This window comes from Cornus florida, unplaced genomic scaffold (assembly GCF_030987335.1).
Source record: "Cornus florida cultivar Cherokee Brave unplaced genomic scaffold, ASM3098733v1 CherokeeBrave_3.0.0_Hap2_Chr05, whole genome shotgun sequence".
Classification (NCBI taxonomy): Eukaryota; Viridiplantae; Streptophyta; class Magnoliopsida; order Cornales; family Cornaceae; genus Cornus; species Cornus florida.
Genome location: NW_026775575.1, coordinates 103,907,774 through 103,931,698, shown reverse-complemented (window position 1 = coordinate 103,931,698; position 23,925 = coordinate 103,907,774). Strand labels below are relative to the sequence as shown.

Here is a 23,925-nt window from a genome sequence, read left to right as displayed (position 1 = left end):
TATGGGGTTGTCTCTGCCCATGAGAGTATCACGGATCACCAGTGAGATTGCTCCGTGCTTGAGCTTTGCATATGTGTGATAGCTTCTTTGTTATGTGTTCTACTCATTTTTTATGGTCGCATACGAGGTTTAGTGAATTTAGTATCAAATCTTTGTCCGCTGTAGCAGGAGACTTGTAATCATGTTCCCATCTAATGTCCAAATCCAATGTTCCTGTAGCGAGCTCTCTCCCTTTGCCTCCTGAAACAGGATAGACTGACCGGAAGACCTGTTCTATGACTACTGTTTCCCCCATATTTGCCATTTTTCCCTAAACACTTGCAAACTGCTCTATTAAATTTCCTCTGCTCTAGTTTCCTTAGCTTTGTTATTATTCTGTCATTAACCTTCAGACTAATAATGTGAAAGTGTCTAACTATTATAAGGCCCTGTAGATACACTCTCCTATGTTCCGACTGTCGTATTAGCCTCACAAGGATATACTAAAGCTCTGTATGAAATTCTCCTTCATGGATTAGATGTCTTCAAAGGTAGGTAGCTAGAAATAAGTACCTACTCAGTAGATGTTAACATATAGGATGGATTTCAGCAGGCTCTCAATTTTTTTTTTCTTTAAAACTCTTTGTTGTTAGGAAAATATTTCGTCAAAATTGAGTGGGGTGGTCACAATATATCTAGTGTTTGTTGGGCAAGCCCGTCTAATTTTAATTTTAATTTTTTGAGTTCTAGTTGTGATGCTTGTTTTGGGTGAGTCATCTAGGATACTCTGGCTTGTTTTGGTTGTTCTACTAGTTTTACAATTTGCAGTGAGGTGCAGTGATTGGCTTTATGTATGTTCGGAAATACAGGGGAATCGCTTTGTGGGGAGAAAAAAACCAGGGAAATCTGGTAAATTTTAGGAATTAGATTGAGGATTAATTTGATGTAGACCGAGTTCTGTTGGTGATTTTATTTGTTTCAAAATTTAGGTGAAAATATAAATAAATATATATAAATTGTTTCAAAACTAGAACTCATAACACACTCTCTCTCTTCCTCTCAAATGCACACATAAAGGTGGCAGACATGCTATGCTGCTCCTTCCAAGACTTCTTCCGACCTTTTACATGAATGTTTGTTCATTCTTCTGTGGAAGCTTAATCCTTTGAAAGCTAATTGGAGAGACATCCTTCTCCAACAACAAATTAGTATGATTACCTTCACAGAATCAATCCTTGGGCACGGTGTTGCTGATCAACCGTCAACAGTCCCACCAGTGTGAACAACCAGAGTAGTCAGGAAGACAACTGGACTCAAAACTAGAGTAGTCGGGAAGACAACTGGACTCAAAACTGCTCCAGTTTCCAGATTGTATCAAGGAATCATTAGGTTGTTCTTCCAATTTCAGAACATCAAATTCTTCTCCAAAATACTCAACATTTTCACTACCGCACAACGTCACACCTGTTTCATGGTTGGCCTTCTCTTCTGGTTCATGTTTGGTTTCTGCATTCTCCCGGCAGTCAATTCTTCCTTGAGGATTTCCCATCAGATTTCTTAATCTCTGCAACTGTCCAACATCAATACATCTTTGTAAGTATCTAAACGAAACGTATGTATATGTTTGTGAAGTATTATTATATAGAGTGATACCTGGGTTAGCAAGCACTGGTTCTCCTTCTTTAAGTAGTTGAACTTTGAAGCTAGTGTGTCATAACTGATCTTTAGTCTTTGGTATCTTTGCTCAACTTGCTTGGGCTTCGATCTAGAACGTTTATTCTGGAACCATATTGCAACCTGGCGTGGATGTAGGCCGGTTTTGTTAGCCAGCTCTTGTTTCGTCCGCAGCTGGGGCCTCGACTCTGATTCAAACATGGATTCCAGTTGCTCGATTTGCCGATCACTAAATCTTCTCTTGTTCTTCTTCTTTTGATTCCTAGAAGCGTTTGATAAAGCTGCTTCTGTTGCTGTTGTCGGAGAGTTGTACATTCTTTTTAGCTGGTGTAGTTGTAAGAGTGAGGTTAAAAGAGTCTATAGAGTGAGGATATATTATATAGTCAATTTAAAGGCGTGATTGAAGCATGATCAAGAGGTTAGATCTGTCTTTGGCCTTTATGAGTTGATATATATCAGAATAAAAAGGTGTGTGAATATATTTACCAGCTGTGCAGATGCTGATGTTGACGTTCATATACCCACACTCGCATCTTCATTTCATTGGCACATCTGTTGTTCATTCGTGTGTTTTAATGCTAGATTTCTCCAATTTCCATGGTCATTTGATTTCTACTAGGACGTCCATTACTATGACCAACCGACACACAAACACACACACACACACATATATAAATTCCGAATAAAAACATAATATATAAATTTTTCTAATGATTTTTAGTTGACATTCCAATTCCCCACTTAGCCAGCAAAGATAAAGCTGAAAGAAATAGAAATAAAATGACATAAAATAGATATTTTACTATAAAATTATAGTAGATAATTGTCAGCAGCGGTAGGCTTCCTCTCTTCGTCATTCACTCGAACCAATTTTTAATTTTCTCTACTTCATCAATGTACTTGCGATTTTACAGAAGTTACATTTCTCTCAATTCATAATGCTTAAACCTAATTATCTTATTTATAGAATTCAAAATATTTGAAAAAATATTATAATTCTTTAAAAGTCGACAAAAATTACCACATAACGTACCGACTCTAAACTAAAAACAAAACTTAATTGTTTAAAGAATTTTAGACAAAGAACTTAATTGTATCATATCAAAGTCATAGTGTGTTTAATTAATACTCCGTATCTTGTCTTCATCTTCAAATCGGACACAGACAGTCATATATCTCCTCAAAGATCGATGTGCAGGAAAAGTGGGGACCTAAAATCCAGAAGAAGCGAGTAGCCTGCAATTTGTTGAGAGGCGAGATTTGTGTTTCTATTAAAGGTGGTCTTCCGCAAAAGTTAGTAGATAAGAAAATGGAACATGATTAATCCTCGTCCGACATTTCGTTGACACGTTGTAGCAAAGACTAAGTCATATGAAAATGGATTTGGAAAATGAAGTCAGGATAATTTTTTTATAATGTGCTGTCCTTTCAATCACTGCATGCCACGTCTTGTTTGTCAACACGTAAAACCCTCGTACGTGTTCCTTTCTTTTTGACACACACTTGTTCGCCTTGGCAAAACGTGGCATCATACCTGCCGTTCATCAAAGAAAGCGACTTCCATGAAAATTAAGGAATGGAAATTTTAAATGCACAAAATTATTACGAGTATTAACTTACACTATTCTATTTTATTCTTAAAAAAATTTCAAATATCAGTGTTCAATGCCAAGTGTAATTTATTAAAAATTTTTTTTTACTTCATTTTAACTGGTATTTATTTATTTTGAATAAAAACTTTATGTTTTAAAAAGTCCAATTAATTAAATGAGTACTTACAATCTTAATTGTGTTATAGTCTCTCCCTTACAACATATTATGTATAATCGTGTAGTTTATCAATTTTATGTGTTGTAAGTTGTAACATGTTAAATGTCTTTGTTACATTAAATTTATGTGTTGTAAGTTTGTAATAAGGATAAGAATGTCATGTTTTCAAGCAAACATGATCAATAAATAGTATTACACACTTGCATGTAATTAATTGAGAAGTACTTTTACAGTTGCGTTTACAAATCCTATAATTACACCTTCATTTATAAGATATTCCTGTCTTTATGAAAATTAAAAATATAAAATATAAAATTTTAAGACAAAATTGCCCTTTAACCTTTTCTTATCTTTCTCACTTTATTTTTCTCTCAGTTTTATGAGGTATACATATATACAAACAGTCACATGCACATATATACGTAGTATATATAAATATGAATATATTATTTCTTTCTTTTTGAATTTGTCAAAACGAGTAACATTATGAGAATTAATTATTTTATTTCTTTTTTTAAAATTATATTTTAACTATATATGGTGTAACTATAATCAAAGAACCAGCATAACTAGCAGCCTGTCTATCCTTATTCCATACAAAAGATTAGCCCAAGATAATCCACATCATCCCCTTGATTTGGTTTTGGATTTTGTTTTACCTTTAGGCTATAGCGTGTTTTGAATTTATTATATAATATTTTTCATAATAAAATTATCCAAGGTCTTTAATCCAAAAATCTATTCATAATTTTTGGATTTATTAATTAAAATTCAATTAAAAGAAAGTCGGAGGTGTTCCCTGAAAAAATCTTGTTGGACCCGAGTATTCTGCATGACATGAAATAGAATGGATATGATCAACAATATGATCCAATAAAAGTCTCACTTTTGTAAATCTACAGTTCATCTAATATTCCCCAGTAACAAATGAGATCCGTTCTCTATTGGGCTGTGGCCCAAGTTATTACTAAATTAAAGCTTCTAGCTCTGCATGCTGGGCCGAAGATGCAAAATTAAAATCAGATGCATTTGAACAAGAAAACTTCTAGTATTTATTATCGGGTCATTTTTCGAACGACTTAACTACCAGTCTTTTATTAAATAAGAATGTCTGTGTTTATTCAACTTCGAAAATTGTTGAATACTTCTAAATATTGCCTCTCTCTCCAAATTAGATGTCTATATTTTTATTTTTAATTGTCCCTTTAAAAAGTTAAAATACCATTTCTTATAACATTACCAATTTAATCTTTTTACATTGAAGTTTGAACTTATAAAGTAAACCATCATATCTTGTGGATCCATTATGAACATATTTAATAATTCATTCACTAACAATATAATAATAATAATAACAATAATAAATGGTATACTTTACTAATTTTGATTTATGATTTTATCTTGAATTAGGTGACTAGTTATTTATCAGCTATTTGTGTGTTTTAAAAGTAATTTTTTAATATAGAAAAAGATCTTAATATAGGAAAGCGAGAAAAATAGTAAAACTTACGAATATTGATTCCAAACTAGGGACTAATCTTCAAATAATTAAAATTAGAAGTTACAATTTCTTAAAAAATTTGATTCCTAAAAATGAACATTTAATTTGAGACAGATGAGGTATCTACTATGTGTATTCCGCAGCAAATCCCCTCTTATTTGGAGGGACTGGTTTGGTGCACAAACACGAAGTTGAATACAAATTCCTTCTTGGTATTTTTTACAATCTGTTTTTGGACTCGTGCACCAAAACGACATCATTTTTGTGTACAGTGCACACAATGCATAAGACCACTCTAAACAGAATCCTGGTTCGTAATACTCCCGGTCAATAAATATTTATTATTTTATGTGGCCTTGCATTAAATATGCTTTCTTATTTTGAGGAAATTAAGGCAATCATTAATAATTAATGTAGAGCATTGTTTTTTTTTTTTTTTTTCTTCCCTACTCCTGGCAAACAAGCAAACATTACATAGAAACACAAAACAAATTAGCCTTGGTCAACTCAATTACAGATGAAGGCACTTGCTCTAACACCATATCAGCCTATCAGGTTGGCTAAGATTCCTTAAAATATTTGCAACCGCATGAGCAACAGAATTACCTTCCCGACAAATATGCGAGATGCTCGCCTCCTTAAACCAACTCAGTGCTTCTTTGATATCAAAAATCAAAACTGAGAGCTCTTTCGGAGGAATCACAACACCCAAAACTGCATCAATGAGCCTCAGCACAAGCTGCAGATACAGCAAAAAATGATTTCAAAGACAAGAGAAGAAGAGCAATGTAGAGCATTGTGAAACATTACATCGAGCATTCAAGACTAGAGCAGAGGAGTTTCCTTGGACTATAATGCCCTAATTAATCTATAGACTGAGCCCAAGAGTGACTACAAGCCCATAACGAGGCCTGTTTATATGTGGCCCTTTGTAAGACCAATCTGTCGAAATATACAAGGCCCAATATAATAGGTAGAGTAGTTGGAGAAAAGTGTGAAATTTAAATTGGTTTTAGATATCCCAAACTTATTTAAGTAATTTAAATATCAGTAGTATATAATATGAATTGACAGGCTGTTCAAGTATCTGCGCACTTTTAGGTTTAAAAATGAGCAGTAGACAGGCCCCAAGAAGGTGGTGATGAGATTGTTCCATTAAATATGGGATGGAAACGAAATCCAAGTTGTCGTGTGCTTATGTTTTTGTGTTTCATCAATGTACGTTGTTGGGTTTTGTTTCTAATTTTCTCCCTTGTTTTTGTATTCAAAGAATCTTCTTTCCTCACAATCAAACCCTCAAAAGCTTGGGTGGAGAGAAAGCTATGCACTAAAGGGACGCACCTTTTTCACTTTTCAACTGCTCTTTGCACCTTTTCATATGGTAATTCGCAGGAAAAAGCTATAGAGGGTGTGTTTGTTTTCACATAAACAAATCTATATATCTATATATATATTATCATTTCAATACAGCAGCTTTAACATTATGTTTAAAGTTTCTGAATGAGCCGTTGGACAACAAAATGGCCTCAGTTCACCATGAGTCCATGACACATGGATTTTTTTTTTTTTTTTCATTATATGTTGATTTTAATACACAAAAAAACATTCATAAATATAAAGTTGGAGCATATGGTTTTAAGATTTACAAATCAAATTAAGTTAGAGTCATGTCCATATAATTATGTTAGAGGCTTAAACCATAATTCAGAGAGATTCGGTGGAAGCCAATGGTTCAATTGTGTTGAAGACCCATAACATTCTTTTTTATTTATTATGGTATGGCCATGAGATTCTCATTTCATTTCACGAAGATATATGGCAAAACAATTGTTGGTGAACATATATATATATATATATAAAACTGATTCATAATACACATGAATTAGAGAAATTCGATCTTAATGACTCCTCAAGTCTTATTTTATGGCATAAATCATTTGAATTTAAAGGAGGCTAATTACATTAGGATCCCTATATGATATATTGAAGTGTTTAAACTGTGTGTACTTGAAACTCAAATGTAATATGAACATGAACTGAAATCACTTGATGAAGTAATTCCACATTATGTGAATAAAATGTCATTATCTTTCTTCTTTTTTTCTTTTTCTTTTTGTTTGTCGATGGTGGTGTATCGGACAAATATCCAAATCCTTTTTTGAAGTGACTTAAAAAATATTCGAACTCCAAAATATGAGGTGAGATAATATCAAAACATAATTATCCCTCTTTTCAATTTTAACAAGCCATGTTTCATTTGAAAAGTATATATATATATTCAAAAATACTTTTAAATTTTGAAAAAAATAAAATCAAATGTAATAATTCAACCATTAAATGATAATTGAGAATCTAAATGCATTAAATGAATAACAAATTCAAAGGCTGAAATTTCAGAAAATTAAATTGGGATGCATGAACAAAAAAACAAAAACCAAAAAGTGGACATCTAGCAATTGTCAGAGTCCCTGAAAATAGGGGTGACACCAAAAACTATTAATCAAAATGGGAAAACCTATCGGTATCACTGGTCCTGAGAGCACCTGAATTTTTTTTAGCGAGAGGCAGAGTAATTTATGTCTCTCTCTCTCCAACCCCAAGGAGCATAGTAGTAAAAAGTTGCGCACTGAACGAGGGTTCCCTTTTTCATGTACAACATTTACTATTCTCATTACTGTATTTTACAAACTTATGATAACCCCCAAATATGCAATTTTTATTTATTTATATATTATGTAAAATCAATAAATTAATTAATATTCTGACTCAGCTTTGGTTTGTTTACATTACCATAATCACTTCCCAATCCTACGGCTCAAATAACATCAATATAAATTTATAATAGTATATATTGTGTTAAATGTTGATTATATGGAGTTTGCAAATAAGGGTAGATTTATGTCCAAAATCTCTATATATTTATAAGGGAAGATTTTATTTACCGAAAAATAATAATAAGGATAGATTTTGTTGTTGGGTTGGATTAGTTAAGATTAAGATACTATTATATAGCGATTAGCTGATGGTGTGATTAGGTCATGATGATTTTTGTGGTAGATATTGGATTTGGTTTCAGAGTGGAGAGAGAAACAATAAGGAAGCTAGAGAGAGAGAGAGGGAGCTGAATTCTATATATATTATATGTGTATATATATTGCATGGGTAGAGACTCAGAGAGATGAGTGAGGTGAGAGAAGTGAAATATGAGAGAGAGAATGGGGATGGGGGAGGGGTGGGTGGTGGTCATTTGTGGAACCAACTCATCAAAGATGTAGTTGTAGGGTCGTGGGTGGTGGTCTGTTTCTATGCTTTTATGACTTTGTTTGTCCTTTTTTCACAAAAATAGTTCTTTCTTTCTCCATCCCTTTATTTATCATCTCTATCCTTTCCCTTCTTTCTCTATCTCACACACCCCAAATCATACTTCTTCTACTGTAATCACACAAACCCATCTCTCTCTTTTTTTTTTTCTCTCTCTCTCCCTCACACACACAAATAGTGTGCAAAATACAGTTGAATTACAGGTGAAGAAGAAGTGGAAGCCTTTCTCTATTGAGGGGAATGTTGTCTGGCTCGAGGTCACCAACTAGATCTGATCTATCATCTCATCTCAATTGATCAAACAATTGAGATCGAGAAGTTGTTTGATCATGTGTTTGTGTCTCGGACCAGGCTTCATTCCCCCCAATTCTTGCTTCCATTTTCACACAAATCATCCCTGGTTAAAGGATCTGAAGCTGGGTTTTCTCCTCTCTCTCTCTCTCTATATATATATCTGTTCTAATATGTACACACACATATATATGGATATAGATATATATGTAGGAATTAGGTAATGGGCAAGAGAAGATTGGTATAATGATGAACCATTTTGACTGCTTTTCTGTCACAAAAGAGGGGAAAGCTAGGTGCTATCATCATTACTCTTTTAACTTTTTTACTAAATTTTATTAGTGTTGTTATGTTTCTTTTTGTCAGTCTCTCTAACTCTTTATGATGATTTTGGTCATGATGTCTTCAAGAATCTCCTCTGTCCGTTTCTGAACTGATCTGCTTTGACTTTATTAACATTCATCATTACCTTATGATTTTCATCCTTCTTCTTTTTCTTATTAGGGTTTCATGATCTCCCTTGAAAACCTATCTGAAAATCAATCATCGGCCATAAACAAATGCTCTTAATTTTCATTTCTTAGCTTCTTCATAATTAATTAGGTATACACACACGTGTATATATATATATATATATATATATATTCACAACTACAATAATATATACAAATCCATTTTTCATATTTCCTTTTGCATCCTCGATCCCACAACCGTTGGATCGAAAGATTGTGAAAGTGCGCTCCTGGATCTAAGACTCATTCATGCTCACCTTGAGTTTACTACATTATCTGCTTCATCTAGGGTAAGGTTATTGCTACCCATTACATCCATCCTTTGCATGACTGAAGAGATTGGCCTAATTTTTTATGAAGTGATGTTTTGGAGCTAATAGTGTATACTGTCTTCATACAGCAATTGTATTTTTGTGATTCTGAATTTCTGTTATGATTTTCTTTCATTCACTCTCCTTAATGATGTTAAATTATGTTTGTATCTTGAAGGTTGATTAAAAAAATGTTAATATATGAAAGTGTACTACTTCTACTGATTGAAGAAAAATCTGAAGATGTTGTGCTTGAGAAGCAACCCTTCCGCCATAGCAGTACAGCTTATTATCAGGAAAAGCAAATTGTTTGAATTTGATTGATGTGAGAGATCGGACCTCTGATGCTTGCGTAGACCTTGTAGTACTATGCTTGAATAGGTGCAATTTGGACCTGAACTCTATATATTCCTTTGTTTTTAGATTTAAGTTCTACATTTCATGATATGTGAGTTTTTTTTTTTCTTCCCCTGGAATTCAAGCAATGTAATATCCTTGGAATTTGTACTGACTTTCATGATTTCTTGTGGAGCATTTAGTAATGTTGTGGGATAATACTTTGTAAGCATAATCATCAGAAAAAATTATAATTAATTAGATAAATTAACATGTTTCTCTTCAATATGGATCTGTGGAGTGGAACTAAAATGGATCATAGCTTTGTTCAAACCAGCTTGGAACTTTATTATTTATATATCTCAATAAGTAAGCACCAAAAAACAGAAATGGCATACCATGATAAAATGTGTTTGGTGAAGAACATGTAAAAAGTATGGAACATTAAATTGTGGTAAAATCCCAACTTGCATTATTAAGCTGGGTAAAATATGTCTTCACTTAATTGAACCTAGGGTTGGGAACTATACTATACACTCACGGGGAGGCGGTAGGCCAATGCAAGATATCATTAACGAAAAGACAAGATGAATTTAATGTGTTCGTATATGTCTATGTTTATGTTTCATTTTGCTGTCAATATATGTTAAAAACTTGGATGAAAGTTTTATCAAAAGTTAAATTGAAATTTCAAAGTAAATGTTCTCCTTCCAACAGAGGAAATTAAAAAAAAGAAAAAAGAGAAGAAGGTGTCGTCTCATATATATAGACAAGAGCCCTGGCAAACACGGGGTGATGAAGACTGAAGCTTCATTGTGTCATCAATTCCTGAAGCTGAGGCATCATATACAACACTTAATGCCTTTAATGGCCTCAATCTCTCTCTCCCCACCTTGGTAGAGTAAAGTCAACATCAACATCTGTGCCATGCATGGATTCCTCTTTACCACTGACTCTGATTAAATGGGACTAAGACATGTCTACTAATTTTTATTTTTCTTTTCTTTTTTCAATATTTAAAAAATAATAATTAATTATAATAATTAATGAGGCATCTTGGGACAGAGATGTCAGCTGGAGTTATGCAGGTCGCACCTCCCAAGGATTTCTCCCAAATGCAAGCCAAAAAAAGCGAGGGTCTTTCTGGCATGGAAAAGTTAAACCACATATATTAGTATTATTGTTAAGCTCATTCTTTCAGTTTCAGCATCTCTAGCTATTTTAGAGCCCCAAATCTATCTTTGTTTATCACTCCTGAGTCCAGCTGACATATGTGTAACTTAAAGTTTCCATTTGAACAGTACCATTATTGTCCATGCATACACAACACCAAAAACTCAAATTATCTTTTTAAACAAACTCTAATAAATTGCTAAATAAACTCTAATAAATTGCTAAATAACTGTAATGGCACTTTTATTTATTTATTTATTTATTTTAAAAAAAAAACATTTCTAATGGCACTAAAGCATCCACTAACAGAAGCAGCTCACTGCAAGATTGTTCTAAAATATGTCTGGGGCTGCTCTCAATTAATTACAAAAGAAAAAAGAAAAAGAAGTTGTATTATAATTACCACTCCTAGACCTCCAGAGACAGAGACTCACCAAGTCCATTGTTGATTCTTGTGTTCCTCAGGTCTTCGTTTGTGTTTGTTTTTGTGCCATATTGTTACTGTTTTTGTTTTGGTAGCTGCCCATTTTGGGTTCTGTTTTTTTTGTTTGTTGCCCTCGAAGGGTTGGCCCTCTTGTTCAAGAAAGACTTTCTTACTTTGCTGATACCACCTCATTAGTGTGATTAACTAATATATAATGTCATATAAGAAAAAAATATATTTATTTATTGAGTCCTACCACTACCGGTCAATATTCAATTAATTAATAATATAATGTAATCAAAATATAAAGATATGTTATCTCAGCTAATGACTCATTTGTTGGGCCTTTTGTTTTTGTCTCTAAATAAAATTTAATTACCTAAAAATATAATAATAATAAAAAGTTGTTTTTATTAATTATATTACTTTGTGTGGAGATTTGGTTATGTACTTGATTTAAGACATCGTTGTTGAGATGCATGATGTCTGGCTGGCTGGCTGTCTCATTGGGAAAATGCAATTTGGGAATTGTATTTTATTAGCCTTTTTTTTGGAAGTGGATTGACTTTACAATACAAATGACCTTTTAAAATTTTTTTTTTTTAAAGTTAGTTTTTAGTTGTGTGTGTGTGTGTGTGAGAGAGAGAGAGTACTGAGAGGAATCAAAGGGATTGCCTGATGCCTCAAATGTCACTATGTTCCTTTTAATCCCTAATACTAATTACTAAAGAAGGCACTAACTCCAGAGAATTATTTCTATTTTTACTTAGATGATTAAATTTACTTGTCAAAGCGGCTCTAGTCCACTCTCAAAAAGGATCCATCTTTGAATAAAATTGTGTGTGAATAATTTATCACAAAAACAAAATTAATCGTCTCATGTTATGTTAAGATAGAGGTGAAAAACCAAAGGACCAATTGGCCCAGCGGTATCACCCCTTCTTCTTTAAAGGGAGGTCGGGTTCGAATCTCAGTTGAAAAAAAAAAAAAAAAAAAAAAACAAGAAAGGTGAAAAAGTGTGATAATAACTTAAAATAACATAGCTATCACAATTTTAGTAGGCATTTTGCATTTATTACCGCATTCTACTCATAAATATAAAAAATTCATTTTCTCTATTATTACGTATTTTCTTGATTAAAATTGTGTATTAATGCGTAGAACTAAACATGTCAATTTTTTCCCTTCAAGATGTATGAGGTAAACCTAGGTGAACTACTTTTTTCATTAGTCAAAGATCAAATTGTTCCATGGAGCCAAGTTTTCTAGGCAACCATTCTCTAACTTTGACGAATTCGATCTGACAAGAAAAAAAATGGAGTTTTATTACTCACAGATGTCTCGCTGAAACTGGTTCTACCTGGAGCATTAGTTAAATTGTGAATTAGACCTTTGGTTAACACAGTCAAGATGAAACAAATGTTGAAGGTGGACACTTATTAAGCTAATGGTGACTCATCCTTTATCTTGTATATCAAATTAGGGGAGAGAACTCAAACACGGGGACACCTTTTTGAGGAGTGGGGTAATGTATCCAATTAGGTTACTGAGTAATGCCGTAAACCTTTAAAAAAAGAAAAATTATAGCTAAACCTTTTGGTTGATATTTTTTTTTCCAATGAAAATTCTGTTAAAAGAAAAGATTTATTGTGAGATAACAAAACTCTGTTAATGGTGTAGCCAGCAATTAGGAGGACGGATGATAATGCCATTCCCATTGTCAAGCTAAGCGTGGCAGAATTCTGGGGAAAAGAAACTGGAACTAAATACACAAGCAATTTCTACAAATTTAGCAATTCCAATATTGTTTTAATTATATATTAGTTTCCCAATTTTTTATTTACGTATTATTCCTCTTTTTTTTTTAATTTTCAAAAAAAAACTAACGAAAAGAACCAAATGCACCTTTCCTTAAATGCCCTTGATTCATTTGCATTTTTTTTTTTTTTTTTCTCGGGAAAATTAAGCAAATGCACCTTTACAAATGGAAACTTTGCCTAAAAAGAATCAGGCCCAGTAAGCACAACGAGGGGGATCCATGAGGATCATACAATCATGCCGAGCATTAGGCAACCCAATAAAAAGCCCAATAAATAAACCCAGTCTAAGCCCAAACCAACTCGAAATTACTTAGTGGTGCAAGAACCCATGTTGTGATAAGAGTATGCGAGACTACTAAGAGCACCCTACAGGCTCCACTTGCTCATTAAAATATTGTAATAAGAGGATTATGGTGGAAACGTAAATATTCAGTTTTGTTATTTAAATTTTTTTTTTTTTTTCAGATTTCCTTATCCATGTAATGTGGGTGGAGGTGGAGACGTTTTATGGATTGCGTAATTCGGGCTTGGGAGGGGCCCAATTCGGTATCCAGGTCCAGCTCAAAATTTGAAATCACCAACCCATGCATATTCACTCCCTCCACAAGTCGAAAAGCTCACATAAGCACAATCGTGTGAATCTTCAGCTGTTCTGTCTCGTTCCATAAATGATCTTCTCTTAGATAAATAGATTATATAAAATTGGGCCTTTAGAATTTGTGAATGATAAGACTCCGTTCTTGGAGGATGTTTTGAATATAAATATATATTAGGGAAAATTACATATAAATGGAGTCAAAGTTTCATATTTACTTAGAGGCTGAGTCAAAGTTTCATATTTCTCTAAAATGGATTGCTGAGGTGGCACATGGTTTTTTACTGTTTAGAAATTGTGGTGCCTAAAATACCTTTCCGCGAAGGTACTACTTTTTCTTCAAAGGTACTACTTTTTTGAACTGAAGGTACTACTTTTTGGCGTCCAGGTACCATGTTTTTTAAACACCCGCGAAGGTACTACTTTTTCTCCGAATGTACTACTTTTTTGAACTGAAGGTACTACTTTTTTGCACTGAAGGTACTACTTTTTTGTTAGAGAAGGGCATTTTAGGCACCACAATTTTCTAAACAGTAAAAAACCATGTGCCACCTCAGCAATCCATTTTAGAGAAATATGGAACTTTGACTCAGTCTCTAAGTAAATATGGAACTTTGACTCCATTTATATGTAATTTTCCCTATATATTATTATATATGGAGCTTCAGAATTAGTGACAGATAAGACTCTGTTGTTCGAGAATGTTCTGAACTCTTAAGAAATGAAAGAACAATCCCTTGATTACAGCTGGTAATTGTTAGGTTGTTTCCTTTACCAACCGTTCAGGACTCAGGAACTAATTAAAGGCCGTGCGGACTAAGATCACTTTTGGGTTTATTTCCGTAGGTTAGCCAACAGCAACCTATATATTATATGAATATTGGAAACAATTAGGCCATTATTTAGAGCACCCAACTTTTCGAGAAGGTGTGTTCATATTTGAGTCTTTATTTTTTTTATTATTATTATTTTTCTGAAAATATGTTTATGGTGCATATCCACATCCCACAAGTGCCAAAAAAAAAAAAAATACCCTTAAACTTGTTTTAATTTGGTGCAAATAGGTCTTTTTGACAAATTTAAACCCTATGTTAACTAAATTATCCTTACTGAACTATTTTTTTAAATGTTTAAAAATATACAATTTTGTAAAATGACCAAAAATGACACTATTGATAGACACCCCTCACGTGCAAAAAAAAAAACCTAAAGTTTCAATTTAGTGCAAATAGGTTAGTGACAAATTTAAACCCTAAGTTAACTAAATTACCTTTATTGAACCATTTTATAACATATGTAAAAATAAATAATTTTATATAATGACCAAAAATGACACTATTGGAGGACACTGGTAATGGATAAGTAAAGATAAAAATAGAAAATATAAATATAAATATAAAAGAAAAGTAAAGACAAAAATAAAAAAATAAGAAACAAAAATAAAGTGCAAACTAAAGAAAACAAATCTGCTCCAAACTCGATAATCAGTGCACACTGATATTGGGATTTATTATTTATTTATTGTTTCACAGTGATGGTATATATATATATAAGATTAAAAAAAAAAAATTAGTAGAAAACATAAACTGAAATGTCAAAAAATTCAAATCTTTGTTTTACAAATTTTCAAAGTTCCAAAAAAAAAAAAAAAAGGCTTAGAGATATATATAAAGGAAAAATTTCAATATATATATATATATATATATAGGTAAAATGTAATATGCACATAACACTCTTATACTAACATATATATTCCATTGGGCATTTTCAGAAGAGTAAAAAGACAAAATGGGTATTACAGCACAATGTGAAAAGATTACAGGTATTTTTTATACACTTTTTAAAATAGGGGATAAAAGTATTACACTAAGTATATTTTATGAGTGTTTTATGCACTTATCTCATATATATATTGGAAGCAATTAATGTGTGTCCTTTGTGTTGGAATCGCACTTCCTATATGGTTTAATTAAAATTGCATCACGCTCAAAATTGGATATAACACATCCAAGAAAAATTCAACTTACAATTAAGATCCAAGAAAAATTGCACCATCCTAATTCAACTTACAATTAAGATCCAAGAAAATTAAGAAATTGTTTCATAAATTACACAATTGTGTAAAGAGTGCATCAAGTATTCCATATATGTATTTTGTGGTCCGAAAGAAAAACCGCACCATCCTAATTCAACTTACAATTAAGATCCGAGAAATGGTTTCATAAATTTACTTCATATATGTTTATTGTGGTCCTAATGTCCAAGGCATTATGTTTTTAAAAATTTGAGTGTAATGTGATTATAGATATTTGATGAATTGGGTTCATCATCAACATTATCAGTGTCTTTTATTTCGTACAAATGGAGCTAGCCACTTAAATTCTCTTTTTTAATCTGGTATATCATATGTCATTTCTTCTCCAATCAATTAATTGGAGTTTCACTTGTTAAAATTGTAATTTAATTGACCGTATAATTTTATATTGTTGAATTGTGATTTAAATTTTTTTTTTTTGTGGGATCTAGTCTTAATCCTTGCTATCTGAATTTTTAATATAAAGAGTGAGACTTAAATACGTTTGCATAGGGGTGCACATGATTTCAATTCCAAAATTACATTTTGATATATATTCTCATATGGGTGCACATGATTCCAGTTCCAAAATTACATTTTGATATATATTCTCTTTGCCCCAAAATAAATACCGTGTCTTTTTTGAGAAACACTCACAAGAACAAACATTTACTATGTCTTTGTAGACATCAATAGGCATATATATTAGTAATTATACAATTAAAAATCTAATATATATATATATATATAAAATTGTTTTACAATTTGGGTTCTGATTTCGGAGTCTGTAAACGGAACTGTTCCCTGTAGTTCCTAGAAATTGAAATCAGAACGGAATCGTTAGGAATCAAAATCAAAGTATTAGTTTCGATTCCAGTACTAGTCAGTTCTATCGATTCTTTGAGCATTCATATAGGGCGGTGCTCTATTTTACAGGAATAGCGTTATCGTGATTGGAGATGGATGGAAAATTAGTCTTGTCGGAGGCAGAAAAAATGTGACAAGTCTTAATTATAATGAACATCCATGGAGGACAAATTGTGTGGCCAGTGAAGTTAGAAATGAGTAAATATGAACAGTACGTGTTGAAAGCAAGGAAGACGAAGCTTCTACAAGGTAGCTGTCAAACGGCAGGAAAATTGTCTATCACCAAACGGCAACATCTGATCAAAACCAGAATTAATTAAGTATGGCCCACCATAAATATGGAGGTTTGAAAATGGAGAGTATAGCTGAGAGAGAGGTGCATTAACTGAAACCGCTCATTAAACGCTAAGCCACCAAAAAAATATGGCATTTCAAGGTGGTAGTAGTTGAGATCAGAACTAACTAAGCATCACCACTTTTCAAATGAGGCCAACCATCTTTATCATAAAAATCAATTAGCATTCATTGCCAATATCTGTTTTTTAAGTGTATTCAGTTTGTCAACATAATTGTTCTTTTTTTCTTTTTCTTTTTTTTTTTGGTGTATTTTCTATTTTAAAAGGGTACATAATATTCAGAAAAGCATGTCATTTGTGGAGTATATACTACTGTTGTAGCAGTTTGAGGTTTCAAATGGAAAACACACATTGTTTGACTTGGAGATCAGTTTATAAATTGTCCATTGCTCTGGCTGAAATTAAATTAATTTGCAGTTTTGGAGCTTGCGGTTGCTTGTTTGTTATGAACATTTTGGGAATTGTGAGTGAAGAAATGTTCATTAATCATAAATAAATTTATTGTGGTTTCATGTTACTCTGTTTTTTTTACTTCAATTGATCCGATAAACTAGTTACTTGTTTGTTAAAAACGAATTCAATAATTGAACTTCACGCTCTACTTGATAGAATTTTGATTATTGGATTCATTTTTGAATTAATAATAAAAGGAAGTGGGAAAGAAATACCAAAAGAATATTCCAATAACATTTTCATAGAATTGATCAATTATATATGATCGTTCAAAAAATTAAACAGTTCACTACATATTGTTTGAATTCAAATTGGTATTTGTTTCAACTTAGTGTAACGTAACGAAATGTAAATAAAAGGTGAAAGAAGCATGACTAAGCCGATTCACTCTAAACCACGTTAACAAAAATACCATGATTCATTCTGCGACCGCAATAGAATCTATTCTTTTGAATAAACAATTATGACCATGGCTCCTTTGGCCGGGACGGACGATGCATGCGTTCAAAAGACATGGTACGGGCCGAAATGACTTAAGTAAAATGATAGTTAGATAAACATTCTTAATCCATTACGTCGGGCATAAACAAACTTAGAAGATCACATCCGTATTAGTCAAAGTAAGACGCATCATGTGCGATAATAGTCTTTATAGCAAGATCATCATGAATGTTCATGTGTCGCACATTCTACTGTAGATCAAAATTCTCGAACACTATAAATAAAATTCACTTAATGATAAGATAAAGGTACTGCACCAACACAGCTGCTCTTCATTCAACTTGTAATTCTTGACTTGCATTACTCATTCTTTATTTGTTTTCACATCGTTCTTCACTTTAATTGGAATTTGAAAAAAAAAAAAAGAAGATAGATTCTGATCGAGCTATATCTAATAATCACTTAAAAGGTTGATGACAACTGACAAGTCATTGTAATTTGAAAGTTGGCCTTATTTTGTGGTCAATGGACGTACTTACTTTAGACAGAAACTGGAAAGAAATATAATTGGTGACATTTAGAAGTGGAGGATGAAAATTAAAGTCGTTTATATTGGAGAAGGTGACCCAATAATTAATGGCCCTTAAAGAAGAACCAGCTCAAGAGAAGCAACAGCCAACCTTCAATTTATATTTATTTATGACAGTATGACAATGAGCAATGAGTCTGCCACATGAATGCAGTGAGTCATAATTTCAATACAATTAATTCAAAGATAAGATATTTAAGAATAATAATAATAATAATAATAATGATAAAGATCTCAAAACAAGATACATATATATATAAAGACCAAAGCATGCTCTATAATTAACTAAATAAAGTGGATATCTTAGGGAATTTTTTTTTTATTTTTTTTCTGGGTTGGTTATTAAATTAAGTAACAATATGAAGCATTCACACCCCAACAATAATGGGTAATATTTCACAGGATCTAACTAAAAACTTCACACTTCATGAAGAGAAGAAAAGCGAAGCCAAAAAGAAAAAAGAAAAAAAACTTGCGAACTTCAGACTATCTATATCCATGTTTTTGGCTAGATAGAAATTTATGGTGACTTGGTACTTCAAATATTCTCTTCTTAGCGCCAACATAAGCCCTTTAGCCCCTTGAATTCCTCCAAATTTGCTCAAGTTCCCTAGCGAAAGCCTTCTGTCTTCCGACGACAATCGTGATATGATCTTTCTTTTCGACCACCTTAACCCGGGCACGAGGTACCCTAGACTGTACATTGTAGCTGCATTCAACTGGGATGAGTTCATCATCTCTGCCATGGAATATATTGACATCGCACTTTAGGGTGTCCTTAAGTGCGTCCAAGTATGCGTCAATTTTACCAGCAGTCCCACAAATAATGTTGTGTAGGGTATGCCATGCTGCGTTGTGTGTGTGACAACAGAACCCTTCAATCAAATATGTCCTTATCCTGTAAATATTTATGCATTCACAAAGTTACAATCAATGCAAATATCAATAGTAGAAACAAGTCGCTTTCTGTATAAATGGTTCAAAAATTAATATTTAGTACTATGTGTTATAATTTAGAACCAGAGGATTCAAGATGGTACAACAAATATGAAAACCAATTTACTACCAACACCGAATCTGCGTCCATCCTTTTCAAGGAAATTTCTTAACTACATTTGACTTGTGTGTTCCCTTAGCATATAAATTGACTGATATACCCTCAATAAGTGACACTATGTCTTTTTTTTTTTTTTTTAATCTTTCTAGATCTTCTTCCTCTAGAATCTTCTAAAAGTTAAACTTTAGTTTAACATGCAAGTACCATCCCAAAAAATGGAAAATCATATAGTCAACAACTATGCTACATGTAAGTATCATCTATTTACAATTCTTTACAGGAATTGCTATGTCAAGTTTTTTTTTTTTTTTTTTTTTTTTTTTTAATTTTTATTTTTATTGCAGCACATCAGATACTAGTTGCGTTTCATATGAACATGTACTGCACATGTAGAAGGAACAGCAAAGCTAGACCATTCATTTTCTCCATCTGAAGGGGTCGGTGGCCAATAAATAACACATCGATCAGTAGATCCATTGAGATCTATCTCTATTTCTAATTTTATCCATTTCTATCATTCATCCTCAAGAGCCCAAACTGTAATGCATGTCCAATTTAGGCTAGTACTATATACCATAATATATAATAAAGTGACCATACTGAACTTTGCGACAATAGTCTCTCGGTTGTCTCGTGAGAGCCTTACACACTCACCACACTTATGTGACAGTCGAGAGTCATTTACCACTCACGTGACAATCAAGTGTCCCAAGGTTTATTATTTAGGCCGAATAAAAGGTCATATGGCTAGTCTAATATTTATGTTCACGTGGCGTCCAGACCTTCAATTGTAAATTTTGGTACTATAGTGATTTTTAACACTATTAGACCTATGTTGTAGCACATTTATATTTATTTTTTTACAACTAAATGTAATGTATTGAAAAACATATATAACGAGTTAAAAAGTGTAAAAGAAGAGAACATATAATTTCACTCATTCATTGTATGCTATATGTTAACCAATGAATGGTTCAACCTCTTGTTTCAGTGCCTACTAGCCTGCTCACTCATTTTCTCTATATATCCCATTTCATTCAGTATTACTTTGACAAATGTTATCTAGTGAGTGAATGGAACCATCATGGTTAGGCCAACTATAAAGTTGGGTTTTGATATGGACAGATCATCTGCACTGGTCGTGAGGTATTGCTCCTATAGATTTTATGCGTATGTGTATGTATATATATATATATATATATGTACATACCACTCCTACCAAGAAAAAGATGCACAATTAATATGTCCGCCACTTTCATAATACAATTTATCTTTGATTCTTGACAAGTTAACCTACTAATTGAGGCACTTATTCAATATATATCTAAATAGTGGGCAATTAAGTCAGATGGAATCATCTCTCCTAAAGTTTAAAAATTCCCCAATGTTTTAAGTATGTGTAATTTTACTAAAATTTTTGACAAATATGTATATATGTATATATATATATATATATATATTAGCTGGAGGGTAGTTTAGATAATTAAACGCAACAATAGATGAGAGAGTAAGAGCATGGTCTTAACGTTAGGTGAGTTCAACGTTGTGCTAAGTGCAAACTGGGGTAATAGAAATTGGAAACTTGCAATTAAATACCTGTTTCTGGTGATAAGTTTGGTGAGAAACTCCCACAACCGGTGGTTCTTGCAGATACACAAGCAAATTGTCCGACTGATGTGCTCATACCAGCAAGCAATCGACGCGCCAAAAGCAATCACTGGCCACACGCGCCTCGGTGCTACCCTTCTCATCACATATTGTGTGGCTTGTTCACCCTTTGGTGCTGGAAAATATGGCTGCCATTTTTGTTTCCGTGTAAATATACATATATTTGTCAATTCGTAAATATTTTATAAAAATATATAACTTATAATACTATCACCAGAGTGCTCTCACTATAATTTAACTTCAGTACTTAAAGCTGCTAGATTCATATTAAAAGGAATCTTGTGCACAGACACGGAACACAATGCAGACCTTATTTTGAACTCTTTGTGGTACCGTTTTGATACAGAGGCACATAATTTGTTCTCCACAAAAGAGGATCTTGAGATCTAACAGTAATAGTGAGCACTCTTATGATAGCTATTTTTTATTTTTATTTTTATTTTTATTTTTGAATAACAAATAGAACTTACTGGTGCAATAAGAGTTAATGACTTAACAGACCCCGGATGCGTTACGGCAAGTGCAAGAGCCAAAATGCACCCCAAAGAGTGTGCCACTATATGGAAAGATTTCAGTTTGTGTGGCTCAATCACAGACCTTTCAATCATGTCCAAATGCTCTCTCAGGGTGTAAAGGGAGTCAGTTGGCTTGGGACTCTTCCCAAAACCGAGCAGATCGATCGCAAATAGCCTGTACATGGATTTAGCTGACCGAGAGAAGTTCGGAAACAATGTCTCCGTCCAAAATGCGGAAGATGAAATAAAACCATGAATGAACAGCACATCTTCTTGCACATTATCTGATACATCAAAATCAACCGTCAGTTAAAAAAAAAAACAAGGATAATGATTCTTAGGACTATTAGTCAAAACTCTAAGGGGTTGGCTTCAATGGTGAAACTCTGGAACTCAGTGTCTCATGAAGCATTAAGTCTCCGGTTTGAATCCTCTCAATCAAGTGCGATCAATTTGACATAATTCGAGTCTTATCCATTCGGATGAAGGAGTCGTTAATTCCGAACACTCCGATTATCAAAATGAAAGAACAAAACTAGTAGAAATTGAGAGATTACTATTTGAATAGAGTCAAAACTTTGACCTTATTCAATGATAAAAATCCCTTAACTAGAATTCTCGACTAAGTCAAATCAATAAATCTTCTTCTAACTATTTAGGATCGACTACATAAAAATATTATTACCTTTTGGTCCCTCAGCTCGGACAAAGAGTGTTTCTTTGCAAGAGGAGGTCCAAGAAGTGCAAGTTTTGCAATCACAATCAGACCATCTCGGAATGGGTTGAGATTGCTGCCCTCCCATCTTCCCCTGTAAGATTTCCACGATGGTAGAGTTGATGGTGAATGTGGATCGGACAGACCCTTTCTTGACCTTCTCGCAAGAATGTATCATGGTCTTCTCCATCTTCAGCCTCCTGAGCTCGCTAACGGTAGATTTGGAGACATCAGACACCAAAGATGGACGGGTGTAGAGTGTGTCTGAGATCTCCTCAAGCTGCAATTTGCTAGAACTGAGGCAAACAATCTTGGACTCGCCTCGTTCGGAGACCAAGATTTGTCCACTGCTAGTGATGGCCTCTTTCGCGGAAGAGCAATAACAAGGCTTCCATTCGGCTTCAATGAAGAAATCGAAAGCCTTGTAAACATAGCATAGAAGGATATCAAGAAGGTCTAGAATAGAGAACACAATGAAGCTCAGGACTTCATTAATAAGCCTGCCTCCTATTGTCAAAATTGATCTGGTTTTGTCCAGAACCTCCATTTCACAGAAAATGTAATATTTAACCTCAAGAGAGAGAGAAAAAATAGGTGGGAGTTAGGGAGAATCAGGAGGAAGATCGATGATGTTAAGGCATATACATTTGCATGCTTAATGTATAATTAACTGAGAATGTGTCATTGATAATATATATATATATATATATATATGTATATATGGTAATGATCACACTATATATGTTAGGTTAATAGGCAAACCACACATAACCAAGAAAGGAAAGGCAAGAGATGAAGAATGGAATGATGTACTATTAGGTTTTCTGCAAATGGGTCATGGAAATAACCCACCAGCATGCACAAACCTTTCTTGACTCCTCTAGCTATTTGAGAAGAGTTTGTGTGTGCGAGTGCTACTCTTAAAACATGGAGGGGAGAGAGAGAGAGAAAGAGATGGGGTTATAACAAAGAGGTAACTGATAAATGAATTCATTGTTACATTAAAATCGTTTGTTGGCCAAGGGAAAAAGTAGGTGGTGGTTGAACCTCCAGATGAAGAAAATTTAGTCAAGAAATTTCAGCCCATTTCACAAGCTTTCTTACATTACATGTGCAAGATGTTTTCTGTGTTTTTTTGTTTTTTTTCCACATCCAAAACAATGTGCTCTCTTATCCCTAAGACACCCTAGCTAATTCACTTTCTTTTCTTTTTTTTAACCCTTATCTTAAAATAAAAATATTTAATTAATTATATCTGCTTTTGTTATCAAATGACGTGAAAATCATTAAAAAAAAAAAAAAAAAAAAAACAATTTAGGATGAGAGATTTTATTCTTATTTAATACAGATAAGAGTACTTACACCATTCCCAATTTTATCATTAATGACGAGATTATCAGTTCAGTTCATCTCTTAACCTCTCATATAGCTCATAATTTTGATATCATGTTGGAGGTTCAAACAGATTGTAATTTAATTTCTT

The 23,925-nt window shown here is 33.0% G+C and overlaps 2 protein-coding genes and 1 long non-coding RNA gene across 3 annotated transcripts; 1 reads left to right on the top strand and 2 right to left on the bottom strand.

Annotated features, from left to right (window-relative positions):
* Window positions 1–963: 963 nt before the first annotated feature.
* LOC132308155 (homeobox-leucine zipper protein ATHB-12-like) lies at window positions 964–2,070 on the bottom strand. Its single transcript, XM_059806160.1, has 2 exons — window positions 1,633–2,070; window positions 964–1,549 (listed from the first exon to the last, which is right to left on the bottom strand). The coding sequence occupies exons 1-2, from the start codon at window positions 1,966–1,968 to the stop codon at window positions 1,241–1,243; spliced, it is 645 nt and encodes a 214-aa protein (XP_059662143.1). The 5' UTR covers window positions 1,969–2,070; the 3' UTR covers window positions 964–1,240.
* Window positions 2,071–8,017: 5,947 nt separating this feature from the next.
* Window positions 8,018–9,897, top strand: LOC132308152 (uncharacterized). Its single transcript, XR_009482391.1, has 2 exons — window positions 8,018–9,338; window positions 9,538–9,897. It is a non-coding gene; the product is annotated as an uncharacterized LOC132308152 (long non-coding RNA).
* Window positions 9,898–18,768: 8,871 nt separating this feature from the next.
* Window positions 18,769–23,395, bottom strand: LOC132308151 (probable lysophospholipase BODYGUARD 3). Its single transcript, XM_059806158.1, has 4 exons — window positions 22,413–23,395; window positions 21,683–22,011; window positions 21,141–21,340; window positions 18,769–19,385 (listed from the first exon to the last, which is right to left on the bottom strand). Exons 1-4 carry the CDS (start codon window positions 22,987–22,989, stop codon window positions 19,061–19,063), a joined length of 1,431 nt encoding a protein of 476 aa, XP_059662141.1. The 5' UTR covers window positions 22,990–23,395; the 3' UTR covers window positions 18,769–19,060.
* Window positions 23,396–23,925: the final 530 nt, after the last annotated feature.

Bases quoted from the DNA above. Each gene is read 5' to 3' on its own strand.
- LOC132308151 (XM_059806158.1), bottom strand. From the start codon at position 22,989: ATGGAGGTTCTGGACAAAACCAGATCAATTTTGACAATAGGAGGCAGG. The intron at 21,341-21,682 runs GTAAGTTCTATT...CAAAAATGGCAG, and splicing joins CATTAACTCTTATTGCACCA to CCATATTTTCCAGCACCAAA. The intron at 19,386-21,140 runs GTATTTAATTGC...AAATATTTACAG, and splicing joins AAACTTATCACCAGAAACAG to GATAAGGACATATTTGATTG.
- LOC132308155 (XM_059806160.1), bottom strand. From the start codon at position 1,968: ATGTACAACTCTCCGACAACAGCAACAGAAGCAGCTTTATCAAACGCT. The intron at 1,550-1,632 runs GTATCACTCTAT...GATGTTGGACAG, and splicing joins ACCAGTGCTTGCTAACCCAG to TTGCAGAGATTAAGAAATCT.